Source organism: Dermochelys coriacea, chromosome 28, assembly GCF_009764565.3.
Source record: "Dermochelys coriacea isolate rDerCor1 chromosome 28, rDerCor1.pri.v4, whole genome shotgun sequence".
NCBI lineage: Eukaryota > Metazoa > Chordata > Testudines > Dermochelyidae > Dermochelys > Dermochelys coriacea.
This window is the reverse complement of record NC_050095.1, coordinates 554,827-580,176: the sequence shown is the minus strand read 5'-3', so window position 1 is coordinate 580,176 and position 25,350 is coordinate 554,827. Positions and strand designations below refer to the sequence as shown.

Here is a 25,350-nt window from a genome sequence, read left to right as displayed (position 1 = left end):
CACACACACCACGCAGCCAGCGGCTGGGAGCCAGGACTCCTGGGTTCTCTTCCCGGCTCCGGGAGGGCAGTGGGGGATGGGGGTTAGAGGCTGGGGGCTGGGAGCCCGGACTCCTGGGTTCTCTCCCCAGGTCACAGGATTGAAAGCTTCCTCCCGGATGGCCTGGCCACCCCAATTCCAACACCCAGGGCCCTGCAGCCCCCCAGGACGGTTGGCCTGCCCATGGTTCCAGCTCTACCAACCGGGGCGACCGCCCCGAACACTGTCCCACAGGGCGCCCCACATCCACCCCCCACGTCTCCCCCCACCCCGACACTCACCGCAGGACGGCCAGGGCGCGAGCGGTGATCCTCCACCTTGGGCTTGCTCACCAGAGGCAGGATGGGGGAGCTCTCCCTCTTGGATGCGGCTGGGGTGGGGGAGAGCGGGTCAGATCCGTGGGGCAGCTGCGGGTGGGGGAGAGGGGCCCTGTGGGGCTGGGATTGCAGGGATACGGGGGGGGGCATGGGATTGCAGGGATAGACCTCTGCCCCAAATCCCTTGGTGCCCCCATGCCCCTACCCCCACCCCCCTACCTCCATGTCTTGCCCCAGACCCCTGGTGCCCCCATGCCCCTACCCCCATCCCCTGTGCCCCCATGTCTTGCCCCACATCCCCTGGTGCCCCCACGCCCCTACCCCCACCCCCTGTGCCCCCATGTCTTGCCCCACATCCCCTGGTGCCCTCACGCCCCTACCCCCACCCCCTGTGCCGCCATGTCTTGCCCCACACCCCGTGGCACCCCCATGCCCCTACCCCCACCCCTGTGTGCCCCCATGTCTTGCCCCATACCCCCTGGCGCCCCCTGGCCGGTCCCTACCCCCTATGCGGTTGCGCTCCAGGGAGCCGGCTTGAGGCAGGTTGGCGCTGCCCCCCTGCAGCAGGCTGTCGGCTCGCTCCCAGCCGGGCTCGCTGCGCCGCAGGTCCGGGTTGCTGCACGGCATGATGGGAAGGCAGAGCAGAAAGCGTCAGGTGGTGCCCGCAACCCCCCCCCCACGTCCTGGCTGGGGCCGGCCCGTCACCACCGGAGCAGCACCATGTCCCAAGCAGCGCCACCACCGCCGGCCACGCTCCATTACCTACTGGTGCTTGGCATGGGGGCCGGGGCCCGGCGCTGCCCCCCCCTGGGCGGCTGGGGAGGGGGCAGCAGTGCCGGGGGGTCCTCGGGCAGCACCCTCTCCAGCCGGCTGTGCATGTGGATGTGCCAGGCAGACTTGCTACGGGGTCTGTGGAGCGGAGATGAGGGTCACTGGTGCCTGGAGGGCAGCCGGAGCCAGGGGGTCCCCGTGTCACCAGCCATCCTGCCCCAGAGGTGGCTGCATCTTGGCTCCAGCCAGTGGGACCAGCCGAAGTAGGAGCAGCTGCCCTGGGAGGCGGAGGGGAGGTGGGGCACCACCCAGATGCACATCCAGGAGTCCCTGCCCCCCACAGCTCCCGAATGAACTGACAAGAGATGGGAGGGGAAACTGAGGCAGAGTGCAGCACCGTGACTTGCTGAAGGTGACCAGAAGGTCATTGGCAGAGTCGGGAATAGAACCCAGGTGTCCTGGCCAGTCTGTCAGGGAGAAGCCTGAGGGATAGTGGGGTACTGGGGGGACCCCAAGGGATGGAGGAATTGGACGGGGTATCTGAGTGCGCTGGGAATGGGCTCCAAAGGCTTTAAGAGGACTGTGGCCCTGGCAGGGCCAGGCCCGAGCGATATGGGCAGCAGGATGAGAGGGGGCCTGGGGCCAAAGCAATATAGGGGTCAGGGAGACTGGGGGGAATGGGATGGGGGCCTGAGGGGTCAGGATGGCCAGGTCAGAGCCTGAGGGGGTCAGGGTGATGGGGCGCAGGGCTTGGGGCCCGAGGGGGCAGGGTGACGGGGGGGCTGGGCTCGGGGCCCGAGTTTCAGGGGGTCTGGGGGGGCGGTGGCCTTACCTGGCTCTGACGGCGTGGCCCTGCCGGGCGCTGCCCCCGGCCCCGCTGGCGTTGAGCGTGGTGGCGATGGACGACGTTCGCTGGGGAACCTGGCGGGGGGAGGGAGGAGGGCGGTGAGGGGGTGTCGGCCCCAGGAATCCTGCCTCCCCTCCCCCGCAATCCAGGCCTACCCCTCACCCCGGCCTCTGGGCGCCGAGGGGAAAGCGCTCGGGCGGCCCCTTACCTTGGGCGGGGCCTCGGGCTCCGTGTGGCCCCAGGGCGCCCGCGGGGCGGTGGGGCCGGGCGTCTCCGAGGTGGGGTCCGAGTTCTGGCGGGCCATGGCGGCGCGGGCCGGCGCGGGCGCGGCGGGGCCCTGCACGGGGAAGGCCGCCACGTTCTTGGTGGGCTGCTCCTGCAGGGACTGGGAGCGCGGCACCGGCGCGGCGTAGGGCTTCAGCGGCACCCGGTGCGCTAGGTGGCTCTGCGGGGAGGGGAGCCGTCACCGCTGGGCCCCTGGGGCAGCCCCTGGCACCACCCCGCCCCCCATGGCCTAGAACCCCGCAGGGACAGAACCCCGGAGCCCTGGCGCCCAGCCCCCGGGTTCGAGGGGAGGGAGGCGGCTCGCACAGACAGTCCCACTTGCGGCCAGGAGGGTGCGCTGCCCCCCATTCCCTACCTTGTGCTGCCCCTCCTGCGGCTCGACAGGGCGCTGCATGGGCGGGGTCTGGGCCGTGGGGCCGGAGCCCAGGGACACGGGCTCCGAGCGCGTCTGCAGGGCCGGGTCGGACGCGGTGCCGCCCAGCTTGGCCTGCACCACCGGCGAGTTCTGCTTATTCAGCCGCGACCGCTCCTCCACCTGCAGGGGGACAGCATGGCAGGGAACCCAGGAGTCCTGGCTCCAGCCCCCCTGCTCTGACCCACCAGCCCCCGCTCCCCGCCCAGAGCTGGGGAGGGAACCCAGGAGTCCTGCCTCCCAGCCCCCCCTGCTCTGACCCACCAGCCCCCGCTCCCCGCCCAGAGCTGGGGAGGGAACCCAGGAGTCCTGCCTCCCAGCCCCCCCTGCTCTGACCCACCAGCCCCCGCTCCCCGCCCAGAGCTGGGGAGGGAACCCAGGAGTCCTGCCTCCCAGCCCCCCCTGCTCTGACCCACCAGCCCCTGCCCCCCTCCCAGAGCTGGAGAGGGAACCCAGGAGTCCTGCCTCCCAGCCCCCCCTGCTCTGACCCACCAGCCCCTGCCCCCCTCCCAGAGCTGGGGAGGGAACCCAGGAGTCCTGCCTCCCAGCTGCCCTCCTGTAACCCAGCACTTCCCACTCCCCTCCTGGAGCCGGGGAGGGAACCCAGTCTGGACCCACGACTGGCTGGCTCTGGGTCTCCCAGCCCCGGTAGGGTCTGGCACAGGCCGTGCCGCTTCCTAGCCTGTGCCTGGGTCCCCCCGGGCCCCGCCCGCCCCCGCACCTCCCGGGCCCAGGTGGGCTTGTCGGCGGCGTGGGCGCTCCGGTTGTAGTGGTACAGCGGCTTCTTGTCGCTCGCCGGCGCCCCCTGCTGCTGCTTCTGGAGCTGCTGCTGCTGCTGCAGGGACTTCAGGTAGGCATGTTCCTGCTGCAGCTGGCGCTGGAGCCGCTCCGACTGCCGCTGCTCCTCCAGCTGCTTCCGCTTGTACTCCTGGGGGGCGGCAGCGTCAGGGGCTCCGGGGGCTGGGCACCGCCGCGGGGCTGGCCGCGGGACCCAGGCAACCTGGCACGCGCACGGAGGGCCAACCCAGGGGTCCTGACACACGCGCGCACGCAGGGAGGGGGAACCCCGGCATCCCGACGCACGCAGGGAGGGGGAACCCCGGCGTCCTGGCACCCGCAGGAAGGGGGAACCCCGGCGTCCTGACACACACACACACGCAGGGAGGGGGAACCCCGGCATCCCGACACACCTGCGCACAGGCAGGAGGAACCCCGGCGTCCCGACACACACGCGCACACGCAGGGAGGGGTAAGCCCAGCGTCCTGTCACACGCATGCACACCCCGGAGATGGCCCCTGGGAGGATGCAGGGTTAGGAGGGGTAAATCTCAGACCCTGCCCTCCCTGGGGTGGCCCCCAGCAGCTCTCCCCAGCCCCACCAGATGGGGGAGCTATGGGCTGAGGGGGATCTCTGCCCCCCAGTGGCACAGCCTGTAGGGAGTGGACACTGCCCCCCAGCGCCCCCAGCCCTGCACCCTGGCCAGGCGCCACCCCCCGCCCCAGGCCAAACACCCAGCCTCGGCGGCGCTCTGCACTGGGGGTCGTCGCCATGGCTGAGTGCAGCTCAGAGCAGCCCCCAGGCTGCTCCAACTGGGGAATGCTCCCCCCAGCATGGCTGTGGGGGGGGGGCCAGCTCCGAGGGAGTCTGCAGTGAGGGATCGGGGCGCGCCCCCCCGCCCGGGGGCGCAGCCGGGTTACCAGAAGCAGGGCCTGTTCCTGCAGTAGCTGCTGCTGGAGGATTTCTAGCTGCCTCTGCTCCTCCTCTAACTTGTGCCTGATATACTCCTGGAGAGGGACGGACAGACAGACAGAGACAGGTCACAGCGCAGGGAGCGAGAAGAGGAGGGGGAGTGGGCCCAGACCCCCCCGGGGAGACCCGCCAGCTAGGGGCCAGGGCAGATTTGAACCCGTGGCCAAGCGGTCTAGTGCACTGACCCCGGGGGGGGGGGAGAGAGGGGGAAGAGGGGCTCCAAGCTCACAAGATCAGAAGTAGGAATAGAATAGAACCCAGGAGTCCTGGCTCCCAGCCCCCCCTGCTCTAACCACCAGCCCCCGCTCTCCTCCCAGAGCCAGAAAGAGAACCCAGGAGTCCTGGCTCCCAGCCCCCCTGCTCTAACTACCAGCCCCCGCTCCACTGTTGAAGACTCCATCTACTGCTAGGTCCCCCGCTGAGGCCCCGCCTGGCTTGGACGAGGGGAACGTGGGGTGCCAGGCAGCTGGAGTCCCTGGGGTGCTGATCTCCCCAGGACGCAGCGGCGACTGCAGGGAGTCCCCAGGGCCGCAGCCCCCTGGCCCCGCCCCCCAACCCCCATCGGGGGAGCTGGGGCTGAGCAAGGCCGCGGGGGGTGCGGGCGGTACCTGCTCGCGCTCCGCCTGCCTGCGCTCCTCCTCCCGCCGCAGCACCTGCATGTCCTCCAGCCGCCGCTGCTGCTCCTTCTCCTGCAGCTTCCGCTGCGCCCGCTCCCGACGCTGCTGCTGTGGAGGGAGGGGCCAGCGGGGCAGGTGGAACCGGCCGTGTGTGGGGGGCCCAGCCCCCCTGCCCTGAGCCACCAGCCCCCACTGCCCTCCCGGAGCCCGGGAGAGGACCCAGGAGTCCTGGCTCCTAGCTCCCACGCTCGGACTGGAGCCCCTCCCCTCCCAGAGCCAGGGAGAGAACCCAGGAGTCCTGCCTCCCAGCCCGCCCTGCTCTAACCCACCAGCCCCCGCTCTCCTCCCGGAGCCAGGGAGAGGACCCAGGCGTCCTGGCTCCCAGCCCCCTGCTCTAACCCAGCAGCCCCCACTCCCCTCCCAGAGCCAGGGAGAGAACCCAGGAGTCCTGGCTCCCAGCCGCCCTGCTCTAACCCAGCAGCCCCCACTCCCCTCCCAGAGGCAGGGAGAGGACCCAGGCGTCCTGGCTCCCAGCCCCCCTGTTCTACGCAGCAGCCCCCACTCCCCTCCTGGAGCCAGGGAGAGGACCCAGGAGTCCTGGCTCCCAGCCCCCCATGCTCTAACCCACGAGCCCCCCACTCCCCTCCCGGAGCCAGGGAGAGGACCCAGGAATCCTGGCTCCCAGCCCCCTGCTCTAACCCAGCAGCCCCCACTCCCCTCCCGGAGCCAGGGAGAGGACCCAGGAGTCCTGGCTCCCAGCCCCCCTGCTCTAACCCAGCAGCCCCCACTCCCCTCCCGGAGCCAGGGAGAGGACCCAGGCGTCCTGGCTCCCAGCCCCCCTGTTCTACGCAGCAGCCCCCCACTCCCCTCCCGGAGCCAGGGAGAGAACCCAGGAGTCCTGGCTCCCAGCTCCCGCGCTCGGACTGGAGCCCCTCCGCTCCCCTCCCAGGGCAGTGGCGGGGCCCGGAGAGGTGGGACCCAGGCGTCCGGGCGCGCTCACCTCCTCCACGCGCCGGCGCTCCTCCTTCTGCTCCTCGATGCGGCGCTGGCGCTCGTGCAGCAGCTGTTTGATGTGGGCCTCGGAGTCGCGGTGCTGGGCCGCCAGCTGCTGCTGGTGCTTCAGCGCCGCCTCCGAGTGGCTCTTGTTCTCCTGCTGCAGGCGCAGGAACTCGCGCCGCAGCGTCGACTCGCCCGGCACGTTCATGATGGAGCTGGGGGCGGGGGCGTCGGGGGCGTCAGCGGGGGTGGGGGGCCACGGCCCCGTCCCCAGCCCCTGGGCCCCGCCCCCAACACCTGGGCCCTGCCCAGCCCTTTGGCCACCCGGCCCCAGCCCTGCCCCCAAGCACCTGGGCCCCACCCCCCATCATGGCCAAACGGCCCCCAGCGCCTGGGCCCCACCCACACACTCCACAACAGCGTGGTCCCGCCTTGGTGCCCCCCAGCCTCACCCACACAGCTGCGCCCCAGAACCCCCCCCACAGACTCTGTCACCAGCCCCACCCACATGGCCCCACCCCATGCATCCCTGGCAGCCATCAGCCTTTCTCACGCACTCACAAGAGCCTCGCCCCCATACCCAGCCCATGGCCCCGAGTTCAGGCCCCCTAGCTCTGCCCCAACAACCAGCCACGCTGCCCCCCACAGAATCTGTCCTGCCCCCTCGTTCCTTACCTGGCCTCCCCTTCCTCCCCGTGGCTGTCGTCCTCCTCCTCGCTGCCGCTGTACTCGTACTCTGTCTCATCTGGGGGGGCGAGAGACCCAGTTACACAGCGATGGGCCGGGTGGGGCCAGCGCCCCACTCCCTGAGCAACCCAGTGCCTGCCCCATTCCCCACTCCCCCCGAGCCAGCCAGGCCCCGCCCTGTGGCCAGAAGGGAGCCGGCACCCCCTAGAGGGGACAGACCCCATCCCGCCCCACTCACCCTTCTCTCCTCTCTTCTTCCGGGAGCGGTCGATGTGGTCCTTGAGCTGGATGCGGACCTGGCGCTCCGTGGGCTGGTCGCGGATGAAGGGGAATTTCAGCAGCTGCTCCGTGGGCGGGCGGCTCATGTAGGCTTTGATTAGACAGGTGTCGATGAAGTCGATGAACTTCTTGGACCTGGGGGAAGGGGGCGGACATGGGATGAGCCCCACGCTTCGTGGCTGAGGCCAGACGGGCCCGTGACGCTTGTCTGCAGCCCCAGTCGGAGCCCGGGCAGGACCATCCAGGTCCTGGCTACACCCGCTGGGGGGGATCTGGGCCCAGGGACTCCGAAGGGGGGAGGCCCATTGACCCCAGCTGGGGGGATCTGGGCCCAGGGACTCTGATGGGGGCGGCCCATTGACCCCAGCTGTGGGGGATCTGGGCCCATTGACCCCAGCTGGGGGGATCTGGGCCCAGGGACTCTGATGGGGGCAGCCCATTGACCCCAGCTGGGGGGATCTGGGCCCAGGGACTCTGATGGGGGCGGCCCATTGACCCCAGCTGGGGGGATCTGGGCCCAGGGACTCTGATGGGGGCGGCCCATTGACCCCAGCTGGGGGGATCTGGGCCCAGGAACCCCAGCTGGGGGGATCTGGGCCCAGGGACTCTGATGGGGGCGGCCCATTGACCCCAGCTGGGGGGATCTGGGCCCAGGGACTCCGAAGGGGGGCGGCCCATTGACCCCAGCTAGGGGGGATCTGGGCCCAGGGACTCTGATGGGGGCGGCCCATTGACCCCAGCTGGGGGGATCTGGGCCCATTGACCCCAGCTGGGGGGATTTGGGCCCAGGGACTCTGATGGGGGTGGCCCATTGACCCCAGCTGGGGGGATCTGGGCCCAGGGACTCTGATGGGGGTGGCCCATTGACCCCAGCTGGGGGGATCTGGGCCCAGGGACTCTGATGGGGGCGGCCCATTGACCCCAGCTGGGGGGATCTGGGCCCAGGGACTCTGATGGGGGCGGCCCATTGACCCCAGCTGGGGGGATCTGGGCCCAGGGACTCCGAAGGGGGGTGGCCCATTGACCCCAGCTGGGGGGGATCTGGGCCCATTGACCCCAGCTGGGGGGATCTGGGCCCAGGGACTCCGAAGGGGGGTGGCCCATTGACCCCAGCTGGGGGGGATCTGGGCCCATTGACCCCAGCTGGGGGGATCTGGGCCCATTGACCCCAGCTGGGGGGATCTGGGCCCAGGGACCCCAGCTGGGCTCTGGCTAGGCAGTGCGGGTGGCCAGGACAAGGCGCTGGGCTTGCTGGGGAACGTACCATTTCTTGGACTTGAGCTTGGGCGGTGGGTTGCGGGGGATGAGGAAGAGCGCTCGCATGGGGTGCATGTCGCACAGAGCTGGGGGAGAGAGAGACAGTCACACATGGGCTGCACCCCCCGCCAGCCACAGCGTCCCCTCAGAGTGCCCTGCCCGGCCTGGGCCCCCTGCTCGCAATGGCCATGGCCCCATGCAGATCCTTATACCCCCTAGCCCTACAGGGGATCGACCCAGGAGTCCTGGCTCCCAGCCCCCCTGCTGTAACCCACCAGTCCCCACTCCCCTCCCAGAGCTGGGGAGAGCACCCAGGAGAGCTTCTGACTCCCCACAGGTTACAAGCCCCCCAGGGGGGTGTGCGTGGCTAACCCGGGCAGCAGCTTCCCCTCTGGGCAGGGCAGAGCCCAGCACTTACGTGGTGCCCCCTCCGCCATCTCGATAGCAGTGATGCCCAGGGACCAGATGTCGCTCTGCAGAGAGAAAGGAGGGACAGGTTGGGAGTGGGGATCTCCCTGCACCACCATGGCTCCAAGCCCAGGGCCCATGCGGCAGGTGGGGAGGGGATGGGGAGCACCTTTGCCCGCAGGGGGGACTGGGCTGTGGGGGAGCCAGAAGCCAGAGTCGGGGGTACCCAGAGGCATTGGAGTGTCTGTGGGGATCAGGGTGAGGGGGGAGAACGCGGGGGGATCAAAGTGAAGGGGAGTCTATGGAGACTGGGATGGGGGAGACTGGGTGTGAGTAACCCAGGCGATCAAAGTGTGTATGGGGGGGGTGGGCTGGGACGACTGGGGTACGGAGAATCCAGAGGGGGTCAAAACTGTGGGAGACATCAGGGGGATCCAAGTGGGGGAGGACCCAGGGGGATGGGGGTGGGGGGGTCCCAGAGGGACTGGGATGTGGGGAACCTGGGGGATCAGAGTGGGGGGAGGACACTGAGGGGGTTGGGGGTCCTGTGAGACCCACCCCTACGCTGTATGTCCCCTCTATGCCCTGGCGAAGGGCAGGGGTGTAGGGATGGGCGACAGGACTCTCCAGCCCTACAAAGATTCAGTAGGTCCTGGGGTTCACCCTCTAGCTCTGACCTCCTGGGGGCCAGGGGGGAATCCCTGGGCTGGGGGGAACTCGGTGGGTGAGCCAGTGGAGGGCCCCCCAGTCCAGCATGCTCCCCAAAAAGAGGACAGGCGCGCCCCAGGGCTGAGAGAGGCAAGATTTGTCGCTTCACAGCCCTGTCCCCACGGGTAGCAGGGCCGGATTAATAGGGGTGGAGAGAGTGCGGCGCTGACCTGAATGGGGCTGGTTCCCCCCGAAGTCAGGCCCAAGGGCTGGGAGCAAAACCCAGGTGTCCTGGATCCCAAGGCCAGGCTGCCCCTCTTCCCCTTGGAGCAGGGATCCCCGCCGAGCCCCCAGTCCATGGGGCCTGCCCTACCCTGTAGTCGTAGGTGGCATCGGGGTTCTCGTCACAGGCGATCACCTCTGGGGCCATCCAGTAGGGGGTGCCGATGAAGGTGTTCCTGCGCCCCACCGTCCGGTCCAGCTGGGCACTCACCCCGAAATCCACTGGGGAGTGAGGAGACGCAGCCATCAGCACGTGGAACCCTCACCCCCTCACCCATCAGCAACCCCGGCCTGCGGCCCCAACCCCAGAGAGGCAGTGGCATGGTCACCCTTCCTTCCCCAGCCAGAAGCTCCCCGCCTCACAGCAATGGGCTCAGGCTCTCTGCAGAATCAGGCAGGGAGAAGTGGCCCATTTTAAAGCAGGTCAAGTAGATAATCTATTCCATGGGTGGCCGGTGGAACTCCCTGCCACAGGATGTTGCTGGTCCTCAAGAGATTTGAATCAGGACTGACACTTATGTGGGCCGTCAGATCAGCCAGACAGAAAGGAAATAGATGGGACTCTAACCCCGTCACGTGAGCCGGGAGGGAGCGCCCCGAGCTGTCGGGGGAGAAGATGGCAGGTTGCCCACACACAGGGCATGGCAGCTGCTGGAGACCAGAGTGCACGGCAGGGCTGGGGACGGAACCCAGGAGTCCGGGACGAGGGGCCCTTCAGCAGGAATGGGGCTTCTGGGCGCTGCCCCACACTTACCCAGCTTCACCTCGGCGTTCTCCGTCAGCAGCACGTTCTGCCCTTTGATGTCCCGGTGGATCACCTTGTGGGCGTGGAGGTGAGCCAGGCCCTAGGGGAGCAGGGAAAGGTCAGCTGGGATTGTCACAGGAACCCAGGAGTCCTGGCTCCCAGCCCCCCTGCTCTAACCCACCAGGCCCCACTCCCCTCCCAGAGCCGGGGAGAGAACCCAGGAGTCCTGACTCCCAGCCCCTCTGCTCTGACCCATCAGCCCCCACTCCCCTCCCAGCACCAGGGAGAGAACCCAGGAGTTCGGGCTCCCAGCCCCCCCTGCTCTAACCCACCAGCCCCCATTCCCCTCCCAGCACCAGGGAGAGAACCCAGGAGTTCGGGCTCCCAGCCCCCCCTGCTCTAACCCACCAGCCCCCACTCCCCTCCCAGCACCAGGGAGAGAACCCAGGAGTCCGGGCTCCCAGCCCCCCTGCTCTAACCCACCAGCCCCCACTCCCCTCCCAGCACCAGGGAGAGAACCCAGGAGTCCGGGCTCCCAGCCCCCCTGCTCTAACCCACCAGCCCCCACTCCCCTCCCAGCACTAGGGAGAGAACCCAGGAGTTCGGGCTACCAGCCCCCCTGCTCTAACCCACCAGGCCCCACTCCCCTCCCAGAGCCGGGGAGAGAACCCAGGAGTCCTGACTCCCAGCCCCTCTGCTCTGACCCATCAGCCCCCACTCCCCTCCCAGCACCAGGGAGAGAACCCAGGAGTTCGGGCTCCCAGCCCCCCTGCTCTAACCCACCAGGCCCCACTCCCCTCCCAGAGCCGGGGAGAGAACCCAGGAGTCCGGGCTCCCAGCCCCCCTGCTCTAACCCACCAGGCCCCACTCCCCTCCCAGAGCCGGGGAGAGAACCCAGGAGTCCTGACTCCCAGCCCCTCTGCTCTGACCCATCAGCCCCCACTCCCCTCCCAGCACCAGGGAGAGAACCCAGGAGTTCGGGCTCCCAGCCCCCCCTGCTCTAACCCACCAGCCCCCACTCCCCTCCCAGCACCAGGGAGAGAACCCAGGAGTCCGGGCTCCCAGCCCCCCTGCTCTAACCCACCAGGCCCCACTCCCCTCCCAGAGCCGGGGAGAGAACCCAGGAGTCCTGACTCCCAGCCCCTCTGCTCTGACCCATTAGCCCCCACTCCCCTCCCAGCACCAGGGAGAGAACCCAGGAGTTCGGGCTCCCAGCCCCCCTGCTCTAACCCACCAGGCCCCACTCCCCTCCCAGAGCCGGGGAGAGAACCCAGGAGTCCGGGCTCCCAGCCCCCCTGCTCTAACCCACCAGGCCCCACTCCCCTCCCAGAGCCGGGGAGAGAACCCAGGAGTCCGGGCTCCCAGCCCCCCCTGCTCTAACCCACCAGCCCCCACTCCCCTCCCAGAGCCGGGGAGAGAACCCAGGAGCCCTGGCTGCCAGCGTCCTGGCCGGTGGGGCGCAGAGGGCAGGGTCCGGCAGCGCGGCCCAGCGTACCCGCAGGATCTCCCGGCAGATGTACGCGATGCAGTCCTCCTTCAGCGCGTTGCCCTTGGTGTTCTTGACCAGGTCTGTGACGGAACCGGCCCCGCAGAACTCCATCACCAGCTGGGGGGAGAACAGAGTTACCAGCCCGGCCCCCCGGACGCCGCGTGGCCGGGGCTGGGGGCACGGACAGGCAGAGAGCCACTGAGCAGGGACAGCCCCACTGACGGGGCTGGGTGCGAACAGGGGACAGATGGTCACAGGATCTCAGTGTGGCATAGACTGTGACCAAGCTTGGAGCCCTGCTGCGCCAGGCGCTGCACAGACTCCCCCGCAGAGTGAGATCAGGGCCCCGCTGCGCCAGGAGCTGCACAGACACCCCCCCCACGTCCAGAGTGAGATCGGGGCCCCGCTGCGCCAGGCTCTGCACAGATATCCCCCCCCCCCGCGTGAGATCAGGGCCCCGCTGTGCCAGGTGCTGCACAGACACCCCCCCCCACGTCCAGAGTGAGATCGGGGCCCCGCTGCGCCAGGCTCTGCACAGATATCCCCCCCCCCCAAGTGAGATCAGGGCCCCACTGTGCCAAGCGCTGCACAGAGCCAGGCAGCTTGTCTAATTGTTCTCTGAGCCTGGGTGCCACCGGGCAAGTGCCAGACATGGCCAAGCAGTGGGCCCCATCTGTGAGTCCCCCCGGCAGCGCGTGCTCTCAGGCCCTGGCGCCATGGGAGCCCGAGGGGCTGCCCGCCCCACCCTGCCGGCCCCACACACCCACAGCTGGTCGTCATTCCCGGGTGGGCTCTTCTTGATGAAGGCGCCGTAGTAGGTGGCAATGTTGCGGTGGTGGGAGTACTTCTTCAGCATGTTGATCTCCTGCTTGATCTCCTCCTCCTCGTCCTGGGGGGGCGGAAAGGACCCGGGTTACAGGCAGCCCTCCCTGCTGGGCTCCGACCCCCCAGCTCTGCTGGTGCCCCTCACTCCCGACCCACAGCCCCTGCTAGCCCAGCCCTGCCCCCCCCGGCTCTGCTGGTGCCCCTCACTCCCGACCCACAGCCCCTGCTAGCCCAGCTCTGCCGGTGCCCCTCACTCCTGACCCGCAGCACCTGCTAGCCCAGCCCTGCCCCCCCCAGCTCTGCCGGTGCCCCTCACTCCCGACCCGCAGCCCCCTGCTAGCCCAGCCCTGCCCCCCCCGGCTCTGCCGGTGCCCCTCACTCCTGACCCGCAGCACCTGCTAGCCCAGCCCTGCTGGTTCCTCCTTGATTGGGGGGGTGTGCATGTGCCCGGGTGCAGAGGAGGGATGCCAGACAGCTCAGGGGATGGAGGCTGGCAGAGCTAGGCTGGGATATAAGCCCCCGGGGCAGAGGAGTGCTGGCCGCCACAGAGCAAGGGGGGCAAACAGGCCAGGGATCTCCGGAGAGGAGACGGGTTTCACCCAGCAGGGCCCGGCCTGCCGTGGCAGCAGGGGGCAGACGCAGGCGGGCGGCTGAGCCCAGCCACTGCAGCAGGCCAGGGGAACGGAAGGGATGCAGAGCGAATGGGGCTGAGGGGGGAGACTGGGCGCCCCCAGGGAAGGGGAGGGGGCAGGCATTGCAGGGCTGACATGGGGTGCCCCACCCCCATCCTTCTTACCTCGGTGACGTCCATGACTTTGATGGCGGCCAGCTGCCCTGTCTTGACATGGCGGCCCTGGGGAGGCAAAGGCAGAGAGACAGAGGGTCAGCCCATGAGCGCTGGGGGCATGGGGGGTAGGATGGGCTCCTCTGTCCAGCCCCGCTCCATGGGCACAGCACTCGGACCCAGCTCTGTGTGGCTGGTCGGTGGAACTAACCGCCACTGGATCTTCGTGGCTGTGGACAGTGGGTATGTTCAGGGTTTCAGTGTCAGGCTTTGGGGCAGAGCTGACCCATAACTAACAGGGAGCAGGGGGAAATTCCTCCACCCCCCACACACCATGGGGCTGGGGTACGTGTGTGATTAATTAGCCCCCTGGAGCCTGCTGGTTGAAGATTGGGCCCCCATTCTGCCGGGCACTACCCAGACCGGCCGCCTGCCCCCCAGCTGAGATCAGGGCCCCATTGTGCTGGGGTCCACGCACCTAATAGACACGTTCCCCGCTCCGCTTGCTACATCAGTGACAGGGCGGGAGAGTATAGCAGTGGTACGGTCAGCAGGAGGCGCCACCCCCTCAGTCAGGCTGCAACACACAGTCCCAGCTGAGTCGCCCTGTGCCACTCCCCAGAGAGAAGGGAACGTCCTACACCCAGAGCAAGGCAGTGCCAACACCAGAGATAGAGCCCAGGTCTGCCAGCCCCCTGTTCTACTCCCCAGCCCCCACTCCCACGTTCTCTCCTTGGCTCTGGGGGCGGGTGGGGGCTGGTGGTTAGAGCAGGGTGGGGCTGGGAGCCTGGACTCCTGGGTTCTCTCCCCGGCTCCGGGAAGGCAGTGGGGGCTGGTGGTTAGAGCAGGGGGGGCTGGGAGCCAGGACTTTTGGGTTCTCTCCCCAGCTCCGGGAAGGCAGTGGGGGCTGGTGGTTAGAGCAGGGTGGGGCTGGGAGGCCAGACTCCTGGGTTCTCTCCCCGGCTCTGGGGGCTAGTGGATGCAGCGACCCAGCGAAACACACGGGCCATGGGGTCAGTGTGTGATCAGAGACGCTGGTGGAGGCCCAATGGCTCATCAGTGGGCTCCTGGCTCAGGCCAGGCCAGGCCGGGGCTCGCTCCACGCCGTGCGCTCTGCAGAGCACGTGACCCAGCGCCAGAAACGCAGCATGCACCCCCCGCTGCAGATGGCTACGCTTCCCCCCCCAAGACTCCAGGGGGCTGAGCCAGGCCGTGCTGGGCCCATGTCGTACGCCCTGCAGACAGCCCCCCCCCAACTTAGATCACAGCCCCATTAGAGGTCCCGTTGTGCCAGGTGCTGCACAGACTCCCTGGGGGACCTTGGCCAAGCCCCCCAGCCTCTCTGGGCTGCAGTGCCCCACCCGTGCAATGGGGAAATCAGCCCTGCCTCCTGGGGGGCTGGGAGGGTGAGGCCAGACCCGGCGAGTTCAGGCAATGGGGCAGCGTCAGCGCTACCGACAGTCGAGTCAGGAGGCTGACAAGGAAGAAACAGCAGCAGCCAGTTTCAAACAGATGGAAAGACACATCCCCCCTGCAGTGTGTTAGCAGCCTGCGGAACTCCCTGCCACAAGATCTAGGCTTTTCAGAGGAACAGGTTAGATTGCAGCAAGGGTTTGGGAAAGGATCAGTGCTCCCCTGGTTAAATTATCCCTAGCTCTTAAGGCATTTCACAAAGGAGAGGTTTCCTTATCCGCACACCCCAGAGGGGGAAACTGAGGCACTGAAGGGGATGGGCCTATCCTTTTGCTTGAGAATAGAATCCAGATGTCCTGAGGCCCACCCACCTGATCACAGTGAGCAGGGATAATTCGGGGTGAGGGGACAGGCTGGCCACCCCAAGGGCTTTCTGCTCCTGGGGGAGACTCAAGGCTGGGCTAGATGGGCCCAGGTGGGCAAAGCACCCCCAGATCAGGCAGGCAATGGCAGGCCAAGTGGATGAGAACCTTGGTGTGCAGGCTGGGGCCTGCTGGTGCTGACTCCCTTCCAGGCCGGCCGGACTCACCTGGAGCTGGGACCCGCTCCAGCAGGGAAGGAGCCACCATGCCTGTACTGGGCTCTACCCATGCGGGGAGCCTCTCCGCCAGCTGACGGCTCAGGGCACATTCCCAGCTCCAGCTCCAGGCCAAGCAAACCCAGGGCAGGGGCACAGGCTGGCAGTGATGGGATGAGCCCACGGACATGCCAGGGCCCAGGAGGGGGATGGGAGGAGAGTCATGTGTGGGTGTTTCTGTAGGGAGTGGGTTGCAGGGGCTGGGAGCCAGGACTCCTGGGTTCTCTCCAGGCTCTGGAAGGGCAGTGGGGAGGGGGGTGGGTCAGAGCAGGGGGGGCTGGGAGCCAGGACTCCTGGGTTCTCTCCAGGCTCTGGGAGGGGCGTGCGGGCTGGTGGTTAGAGCAGGGGGGCTGGAGCCAGGACTGCCGGGTGCTAGCACTGATCTACTGCCATATCAATCACCAATTAAGAAGAGCAGCTGGTCTCCGTCCCAGCCTGGCTTTGATCAGGCCTGCTGGCTGGGGGCTCTCCGACCCCACAGGGGGCAAAGGGGTTAAAGCAGTGCAAGCCTGAGGGTCCCACGTGCAGGGGCTGGAGACCCCCTGGGTGGATTTCCTTGACCCCTGCGCTGCAGTGCCACGGCTCCATCCCACGCGGGCCCCCAGAGCCCTCTGCCACGTGCCCGCATTGTGCAGTGTGCCACACGCTGGGGGGGTGGGCGGCCGTCACCTAGCAACTGCCTCCTGCTCTTCTGGGCTGGGGACTGACGTGCGGGGGGCGTGGGAGGTGGCCCCCTGCCCCCGCAGGAGATGCTTGCTGCCGCCGCCAAGGAAGATTGCATCTCCTTTCTCCAGGGAGCTGGCCCCGGTCCGGCAGGGGGGTGCTCGAGCAGGGGCAGAGGCCTCCCAGGGGTCCCAGCCCTGCACCCAGGAATCCCATGGCCCGTTCTGGGGCTGCAGCACGCTCTGCTCCAGCACGAGTGACTGGGCTCAATGCAGCTGCTCTGACTGCCACCCTCCACCCCTGGTTGTGGGCCCCTTCCTAACTGTGCGCACCCATCCCCCTAGCCTCTGGTCTGCCCCGCGGCAACACAGCCAGGCTAATCCAGCTCCTTGCGATGAGCACAATTGGCTCGTGATCTGCTAATGAGGCAATTTGCAGCCCTGGAGAAGAGCCGGGACTCAATTTGCTGACACAAGGTGGCTGGGGCAGGGGCTGGCAGCTCCGGGGTTTGAACTGGGCCGAGGCCCTTCAAACCATCCCCGCAGCCAGGCACTCGGGAGAAAGGGGCTTTGCCTGGAACGGCTGGGAAGGAGCAGCACTGGGACGGGATTACCACACTTGCTCTAGGGCCCGGGAGGAAGGAGGGGCTCCTGGTTAGGCAGCTGGCAGCCTGGGTGCCCCACACTCTGCCCCTGGGTGACTCAGGGCCAGATTTCCCAGGGTTTTAGCACCTGCAGCTGCAGACAAGTGCGCAGCGCGGCCCACCACAGCACCTGACTCCCATTGTCCCCTTCCTGCCTGCCCCACGGGGAGCCACTTGAGCTGCGTGGGCTGGCTCAGGGCGCCACGCTCAGGGCAGGGACGGAATTGTCCCTGGCTCAGATTGGCAGGGACTGGGGGTGGTTTTCCCCTTCCCCTGTGGCATGGGGCACGGGTCACCTGCTGGATCAGGGGTGCTGGGGGCCCCTCGCTCCCTCCTGGGGTCCATGCCAACGGATCTCCTGGGGGCTGAAATGCTTTGGTCTGACCCAGGCAGCTGGGCTCAGTGCAATTCCCTGGCCTGGGCTCAAGAGGATGAGGACTCTGTGCCCTTATAAATGCCACGCTCAGGCTCAAAGGGGATTCCAGTTCTTCCCTGGGGGGGGCTGCAAGTCCTGGCACTGTACAGCTTGGCACATGCTCGGCCGCACCGAGACGGCAGAGGAGTGGCGGGGTCCCTGGATCGGGCTCCCATGGGGAGTCGGGGGGGTTATTTTTACCCAGTGCTGAGATCAGCCTGGCTTCCAGGAACAGGGGGTCGATCCAGAAAATGGAGCTGGGGTTTCCATGGGAACAACACACAGGGGCATTTCCAGCAAGGCACAGACACAAAACAGAGCAGGAAGGAAAGAAATTGTCACCCCAAATTGAACAGTGGGCACCGGGGGCGCTGCTCTCAGCGGGGGAGGAGGGTCTGGACAGTGCCTGGCACAACAGGGGCCCCTGATCTCGGCTGGGGAGGGTCTGGGCAGTGCTCATAAACCTCATACAAAAGGACCTTTTTAAAAATCAATCTTGTGATTTTTTTCTCAGCGTTTCAGGACTTGACTCCTGGGTTTTGAACACACGTTCCCATACAACCCCCCAACGTGCCAAACCCAATTATCATAAGCCAGGCTCTCAAAAGCCGTGAGAGTCGCTTAAAAATAAATCTTCAAAAAACCGAAACCAGTTTTGCTTCTTTTCATTTGCCTCCTGAGGAGCTGGGGGACCTTTGCTCTGCAGCCGCAGGGCTCGGAACGGACGGATTTGGTTTTAATGAAAAGCAGAGACTCTCCCACCAGCCTCGGACCGCAAGGAGTAGGAACATTAAGAAATTAAAACACCAGAATCTCTCTCTCTCTCTCTCTCTCACACACACACGAGCCCCCTTCTTTGGTTCTCCCACTCCCCCTGTAGCCACAGCAGCCTCCACACCTGGCTGTGGATGGGCCGATCCTTAACCGGGTGGCCCGGCTACTCTGGTGCGGGGGGGCGGAAAAGCTGTGCCCTCGCCACCCATCTTGTACAGCCCGTCCCACGCTGCCTGGGCAGGAGAGGATGCTGGCCTGCCTCTGCAGACTGGCACAAAGCCCTGATCTGACCAGACGGAGCAGAGAGGGACACCCCTCGGCTGTACCAGCCTACCAAAGCTGAGAAGGAATCAGCCCTTGGGGGAGATTTTGGGGCAGATCCCAAACAGAGCCGGGTGGGGAGACAGGCCCCATCTTCACTAGGAGAAAAGGGGGGGTTGTTTTGGGTTTCTTTTAAACCAGGTGGCAAAATCTTATTGTGAGGAAGTGGGGATTTTTGTAGTGTTTTACATGAACAGTGTGTGCGCGCCTCAGTTTCCCTGTGTGCTGCATGTTTAACAAGGTGGTGGGAGAGGGGTTGTTCTTGCAGAGGACCAGATGCGACTTCACTTGGCAGCTGCGACCCCCCCCCCCCGGACAATGGCCTGGAGATGGAGAACCCTAACAAATGGTGATTAAGAGGCCCACCCCAGTTCGGCCATCAGCCGGTTCTGTCCAGTGGGAGGACAATGGGCTGTGGAGAGACCCCGCTGACCTGACCAATCAGTTCCAGCCAGAGAGGAACAAAGGACGAAGAGAGAGGGCCCCAGTGACCTGTTCACCTGGGACAGAGGAGCTGTTGGGGCAGGTGATATGGGATGATCAGCTGGAAGGAGGGGGCTGCTGGGCTGGAGAGAGGGAGCCCCCAGAGCCCCCTGGATGCGGAAAAGACCTAGATGTGCTGGGCTGGGGGAGGCCAGGCCTGAGGCCCGGAGAGTTTCCTGTGGTGGGTTCAGACGCTCACTAACCCCCCCTGTTTTACGCTGGCTGGGAGTCGCTCCACTCTAGAGAACAGGGGCATTATTCCCTCTGGGAATGGAGGCCCCAGGGGTCCTGAGCGAGGGGACTCTCTGAGGGGGCCCACGGCAGAGACAGGCATGCTAAGGCTCTGAGAGGTGCGGCTCCAGGAGGTGGAGGGGCTGGACTGCCGAGAGAGAGTAGACCCCCGAGAAGGGCTGTCGCGCTGAACGGGGTTCCCCCCACGGGGCCAAGCTTGGGCACGACCTGTGAGTGCCAAGGTAGCTGGAGTACGGCCACACGGTACCCGCCCTCTTTCCTCCTAGCGTGGGCACACCCCCAAGATACAATGCACGCACACTAAACACGCTGGGTTCAAATCATCCCCTGCCCCCCAAGGACGGCTACTTGGAGTGCCCATCTCTTGCCGGCCAGCCCAGACGGGACCCGATCTGGGGAGTGAAATCCTCCAGCCTGTGTCGCGCAGGGGGTCGGACTACACGATCGGGGATCGGAGAGACGCCGCTTGCCGGGAAGGCTGCTGGGGAGGTCAGCAGGTAGAAGCGGACCCACATGCCGGCTGGAGGGTGGGAGACTGCGGAGAGGCTGGGGTGCCTGGAGGCAGGCCGGAAAGGTGGCAGAGGCGCTTTCAGGCCTGTACCCGGAACTGGAGCGACTGGAGAAGCGTGGTGCGCCAGCAGGACCCCTCTGCTGGGAACCAGCGCAGATAGGAACTGACCTACAACGCTGGAGATATTTCACATTGGTTCACCTTGAAGTTGGATCTCGTCAGCCTGCAATTAGCCCTGCCAGCTCCTCTCGGGGGAAGGGCAGGCTGCCAAGGGCAGTGGTATAACGCCTCATCACATTTCTCACCACAAACACTGCACTAAAGGGCAGTGAGGGCTAGTGGTCAGAGCAGGGGGAGGAGAGGGGTGCTGGGAGCCAGGATGCCTGGGTTCTCTCCCCGGCTCTGGGAGGGAAGTGGGGGCTGGTCGGTTGGAGCAGAGGGGCTGGGAGCCTGGACTCCTGGATTCTCTCCTGGTTCTGGGAGGGGAGGGGGGCTAGTGGTTAGAGCAGGGGCGGAGGAAGCTGGAGATAGCACCAGTGCCAAATGCAGAAGTAAAATAACCTCTGTACTCCTACCCGAGCTCCATTTACATCTGATTCACAGGTGTTCTAATAAATGACTGATCAACCTTTCGTGACTCAAGATGTGGCTTCCGCCCATCTCTGACGAGGCTAGGATGCTTACGACATTCATTCAGCACCCATTAACCCCGGCACAGCCACTCAGCTGTGGAACCTTAATGGGAAGCAGGCCTGATTTGCCAGCCAGCGGTTCTCCCAGGGTATGCCGAGCGCTGGGGCTGGCCTCGTTCAGTGTGAGCAGTCACATCAGCAATTTAGAAAAGGAGGACTTGTGGCACCTTAGAGACTAACAAATTTATTTGAGCATAAGGATGCATCTGATGAAGTGAGCTGTAGCTCACGAAAGCTTATGCTCAAATAAATTTGTTAGTCTCTAAGGTGCCACAAGTCCTCCTTTTCTTTTTGCGAATACAGTCTAACACAGCTGCTACTCTGAAACCTATCAGCAATTTAGCAATCACCGGGACCACCAGCAAGGAGATGGCCCCCCAAATCAAACCAGGACAACTGGCAACTTCCCCTGGAAAGAAAAAAGGAGACAGGATTCCCCAGCAACAGCATGACTCCAGCAGCTGGGGCTTTAAGGGAGTTAGCAACGCTGCTCTCGGTCTCCCTTGTACCAGGCCCTGTAGCAGAGACTATCGGAAAATGGGGGTGCCCCCCCCACACTAAGTCTCACATTTGTGGTGAAACAATTGAAAATTTCCATTTGGAATTGTCGTTCAGGTGCCTCAGGGGAGGCGTAGTTCAGATGCTGCATGCCCCTTGTCCGTGGGCCTGGCTCTCTGCCTGGACTACATCTCCCAGGATGCACCGTGGTTGCTCTTTCTGCAGAGCCACCGCTGTGCCTCATGGGAGATTATTCCACCCAAGCTGCTGGGCCCACAGGGGCAGCCAAACTACAACTCCCACGAGGCACCGGGGCCACGTGGGTAACAAACCCAATGTCCCACCGAGAAACCGCTCCCCCAGTCCCGTGCCTATGTGCTTCTCAAGCCTGGCATGCCAGGTGCCGGCCGTCTACCCACCACTCCCCAGGGAAATGACACACGTGGGCGTGGGCCACCCGGATTTGGCATTCGTGGCCCACAATCAGTGCTCCAGAGAGGAGAAGGGTGGGGAACGGTCACAGCGCCAGCCTGGGACTGGGGAGACTGGGTTTGAGTCCCTGCTCTGCCAGACTTTCTGCATGACCTTGAGTGAGTCATTTAGCTGCTCCGTGACTCAGTTTCCCCACCTGGGTTTGTGACCGTGAATCCACTGAAAACGGGGAGGCACTTGGATATTGCAGCCATAGAACCGGAGCGAAAGAGCAGGAAGTAAGTCACCTCCTCACTGCCGTTCCCTTGGACTGCACCCAGACAGATGGATCTGGGTTCCCAGAGAGGAGACTTCACCACAGCCGCAGGGTCCATCTCTTCCAGCCAAGCTGCTGGGCTCCCTCCCCATCCCTTCCCATTCACAGGGGAAATTAAGTCCCTCCCCCATCATCCTCGCATGCAAATAGCCCACGGGGCAGCAGAGACTCGGATGGCAATTCAGTACCCTAAAGAGCAGAGCCGTGGGGCTGGAGCCACAGAATCATACAGTGCGGAACTGAGTCTGAACCGGCGTGTCCAGTGGTATCACCGCACGCCAGGCTGTACGCAGCTTGGGCCCTGCACAGGTCACTGCTCGTATTTATTACAGGAGTGTCTGCGCACATCCAGCCAGTGGGACGGCAAGGGGGTGCCCCGGACCACCGTGGGGGAGAGGGTCGGGGCTCCTGCCAGCTGAAGCCCCTGCTCAAGTCGGGTCTCACAGCTCCGCCCGCTCTCTCCTCGAAGGCCAAGCACACTTGCCGCCTCCAGCCTCGGGGGTGCTACTAACTGGCTCGAGACGAGGAAGAGTTTCTGCAGCGGCTGTGCTCGGCTCGCTGGGCCCACCTACCGGGGGCTAGTAGAGCGCCAGGCCTGTGGAGGTGGGGAGATGAGTGAGTGAGAATGTCAACTCTGTGGGGCGGGGAGTGACGTTTCGGGCTGTGTTTGTACAGCACCCAGCACCACAGGGCCCTGGCCACGGCTGGGGTATGCCAACATTACCGTAATACACGTAATAATGTACAGCACCCTGCCCCACGTGGCCCGTATGCCGACACTACTGTAATACACCTAATAATGTACAGCACCCTGCACCACGGGGCCCTGGCTGGGGTACCCCGACACTACCATAATAGACGTACTAAATAACACACCTTGCCAAGCACAAGGACAGGGCTCCGAGGCAATACCGCCCTAAGACCAGCACTGTTCTGACCACGGAAGCACATGGGGAGCAGACCCAGGGCTCTGTTCTCACGGCCACGGGTTGCCGTGGAGTTCCAGACAACGTGTGCTGTGACTGGGCTAGGGGGTCCCAGGTTCCATTCCTGGCTCTGACCTCGCGGGAGTTTCTGCCCCGCTATGTGTGTCTCTGCGGAACTACCATCCTTCAGCTATTTAGAGTGCCGGGGCTGGGACCGTCTCTCCCCGGGGGTCTGCACAGCACCTGGCACAACTGGAGCCCCGCAGCCTCAGTTGTGGGGGAGGTGTGAGGCTTGTGAGGGCCCCGATCTCAGCTGGGGGTGGGCACTGAGCAGCCCCCACCAAGACAGCTCTCCTCTCCCTGCCCAGCTTCCCCAGCAGCCGGGGGGCGTTTGTCATGGCAATGAACGATCACACACACACAAGACCTCTCCATCTCCGAGGGGGTCCGCGTTAAAACTCCCCCCATCCTGAGAATGTGGGACCGTTCCCTAGCGGGTGAGTGGCAGGGCAGAGCCCCTGTCTCCGGCTCAGGGTCATGGTGCACTGTTCTTGGCGCTCAGAGGACTGCCCCTGCCATTGGTTGGCTCTGGACGGTGCCTGGGGACGGGGCAGATGAATGGCAAAGCGGGACAGGGTGGGCCGGCCGCAAACTCACCTTGTAGACCTGTCCATACGTCCCGTTCCCGACCACCTCCACCAGTTCGAATATTCCGGCAGGGTCCTGGGGGGGGGGAACAGACACAATGTCAGGGGTGACTGTGCCACAAACCTTCCTGCTGCACTAGCCCACCCTCAGACCCTCCCGGTGCCAGCTTGCCCTGTCCTCCCCCCACCTCAACTCCAGTCCCTGCCCCCTGTGCCGGCCTGCCCTGGAGAGCCCCTTTCCTCCCCCAGCCCCAGCCCACCCTCCAATTCCCAGGTAGCACTGGGCAGGGTCTTTGCCGCGTATCACACTGCTGAGCTATTAATACTATGGCTGGGGCCTGATGCCATGCGGTCCCTCGGGCACACAGCATGTGCCAAGTGCTAACCTATATTGGAGGGGGAGGGACGAGCCCGTGAGAGCTGGGTGTACATCTGTACAGCTGGCCAAGTAGTTCCTGGTTCAGAGACACAGTCAGGACCAGCCAGCCAGGTTACCAGCGCTGAGCAGGGGGTCCTGGCTCCCTACCCCTCTCTCTGCCCTCTTCCCACGTGGATGTAACTTGCATCGTAACAGTACCTACAAAGCCCAGACCAAGACAGGAGACCCTGTCACGCTGGCACCACGCAGACCCCTCCCGGATGGAGGTCAGGGCCCCCATAGTCTCTGATGGTGCTTAGACCTCTCCCTCCCTGACTCAGATTGAGGTCCCCATCACACTGGGTACCACACAGACCCCCCCAGGGTGAGATCAGGGCCCTCCATTGTTCTGGGTGCTACACAGACGCCCCCCCGACCAAGGTTTCCCCCCTTGTTCTTCCTGTTCTCCACTGGCTCAGACACCAACCCTTCAGTTTCCGTCTCCAGGCCCTTCGCTGCCTGTCCCCACCCACCCTATCCTCTCTCGAGATACCGACCCCCACCTCCGATCGGAGCCACCAGTCTCCATCGCCCATTGGTGATGTTGAGCCCCTTAGTGCCTTCTCCCACAGCTCCCTTAAACACTGAGCCCCCACAGCCACCTCCTTCACCACACTGCCTCCAAAACCCCCGCCCAAGGTTAGCTGCTGGTGCACGGAGCCCTTGCCCGGCCCCACCGGGTCCTGGCACGCTGGCTCTTAGACTTTGGGGGAGGATGGTGTGTACAGGAGAGGGTTTTACCTCCCCGCTGCTCTGTGTTCATAGCCCAGGAGGCTGGTCGGAGAACGAGTATTGTACCACGAGGATGAGCCCGGAGCCCTTATCTGATTCCAAAAACACAGGAAGGACTTTGGGGCTGCGCCAAAGCTGGAGAGCGAGGCCATATGAGCCGGCCTCTCTCCCACACAGCCCTCTGGTTGCAGCGTCAGCTCCCCCCGAATACCTGCGAATACCCCCCGGAATACCAGGTCCCCTCTGACTCCAGGAGCGGCAGCGTGGGGCTGAGCAACTGACAAAGATAATGCAAACCAGCCGGCAAAGAACACCCAACCCTGCGCCCCGCTCTGGGGTGGGCATTTTACAGAGGATGGGGGGGGAATCAGAGAGGGGCTACGGCTGGAGAAGATGCTGTGCAGTGAGAATGAAGCTAAAACCGATCGAGTCCTTAACAAAAAGATCAAGTGGTGACTTATCTGCAGCATGCAGATGGTGACTTATCTGCAGATTCCCTCCATGGGGAGAAAACCCCCGGTGCTGCAGGGCTCTTTGATATAACGGAGAGAGGCAGATCAGGACCCAGCAGGGAAAACAAGGCACCAGGTTTTCACAGACAGGGTGATGAGCCATTAGACCCTCCTCCCCAGGGCAGCGGTGGATCCATCTCTTCCTCACTTCCCACCTGGCCCGGAGCCTTCCTGGAAGGTGCTTTAGAGACCGGGCTCAATACAGGGAAAAGAGGATGAGAACCTCTGTTCTGGGTTATCCGGACGGTCTATTAGATGGGTGTCTCGGTGGAGGAATCATCGCCTGGGTACAATGAATGGCTCCAGAAGACTAACAGAACGCAGGGCTCTTGCTGCGCGACTTGCCTTCCTCTTCTTAATTGATTTACTCAAGATCCTCATTAAACTAATTTCTCACAAGGGCACAGGAAGGCGGCTGAAGGTTTTACATATTCAGTAGGGCAGGGAACAGACAAGAAAGTCACCTAACAAGATACAAGCTGCAGGGAAGTGCTGAGCACAATGTCACATTGCAGGAGCGTCTATTAGCGATCAGCTGTTCGCTCTGGGTTGGTACAGGCCTGGACGGGGCCATCCGCACAATAAACACCCCCTCTGGGGCTGGTACGGGAGTGTTCCCCCAGGGAT

At 65.0% G+C, this 25,350-nt stretch overlaps 1 protein-coding gene across 18 annotated transcripts in view; it reads right to left on the bottom strand.

Annotated features, from left to right (window-relative positions):
• MINK1 (misshapen like kinase 1) overlaps positions 1-23,153 on the bottom strand; it is a 32,703-nt gene extending 9,550 nt beyond the window's left edge. For 5 of the 18 annotated variants that reach the window (XM_043503677.1, XM_038386141.2, XM_043503683.1 and 2 more), the window contains exons 1-20: positions 23,072-23,153; positions 13,451-13,507; positions 12,593-12,718; positions 11,836-11,946; positions 10,350-10,440; positions 9,687-9,817; positions 8,676-8,730; positions 8,265-8,343; positions 6,960-7,135; positions 6,710-6,779; positions 6,039-6,249; positions 5,030-5,146; positions 4,370-4,456; positions 3,393-3,599; positions 2,615-2,794; positions 2,183-2,419; positions 1,960-2,048; positions 1,119-1,265; positions 860-972; positions 321-409 (exon numbers count right to left, since the gene is read on the bottom strand). In XM_043503677.1, the coding sequence (XP_043359612.1) occupies positions 321-409; positions 860-972; positions 1,119-1,265; positions 1,960-2,048; positions 2,183-2,419; positions 2,615-2,794; positions 3,393-3,599; positions 4,370-4,456; positions 5,030-5,146; positions 6,039-6,249; positions 6,710-6,779; positions 6,960-7,135; positions 8,265-8,343; positions 8,676-8,730; positions 9,687-9,817; positions 10,350-10,440; positions 11,836-11,946; positions 12,593-12,718; positions 13,451-13,465 (2,331 nt within the window). In that variant the 5' untranslated portion in view covers positions 13,466-13,507; positions 23,072-23,153. The remainder of the gene's footprint in view (positions 1-320; positions 410-859; positions 973-1,118; positions 1,266-1,959; positions 2,049-2,182; positions 2,420-2,614; positions 2,795-3,392; positions 3,600-4,369; positions 4,457-5,029; positions 5,147-6,038; positions 6,250-6,709; positions 6,780-6,959; positions 7,136-8,264; positions 8,344-8,675; positions 8,731-9,686; positions 9,818-10,349; positions 10,441-11,835; positions 11,947-12,592; positions 12,719-13,450; positions 13,508-23,071) is intronic. The other 13 variants (XM_043503680.1, XM_038386144.2, XM_043503686.1 and 10 more) reach the window with 6 other exon arrangements.
• Between the last annotated feature and the right edge of the window lie 2,197 nt (positions 23,154-25,350).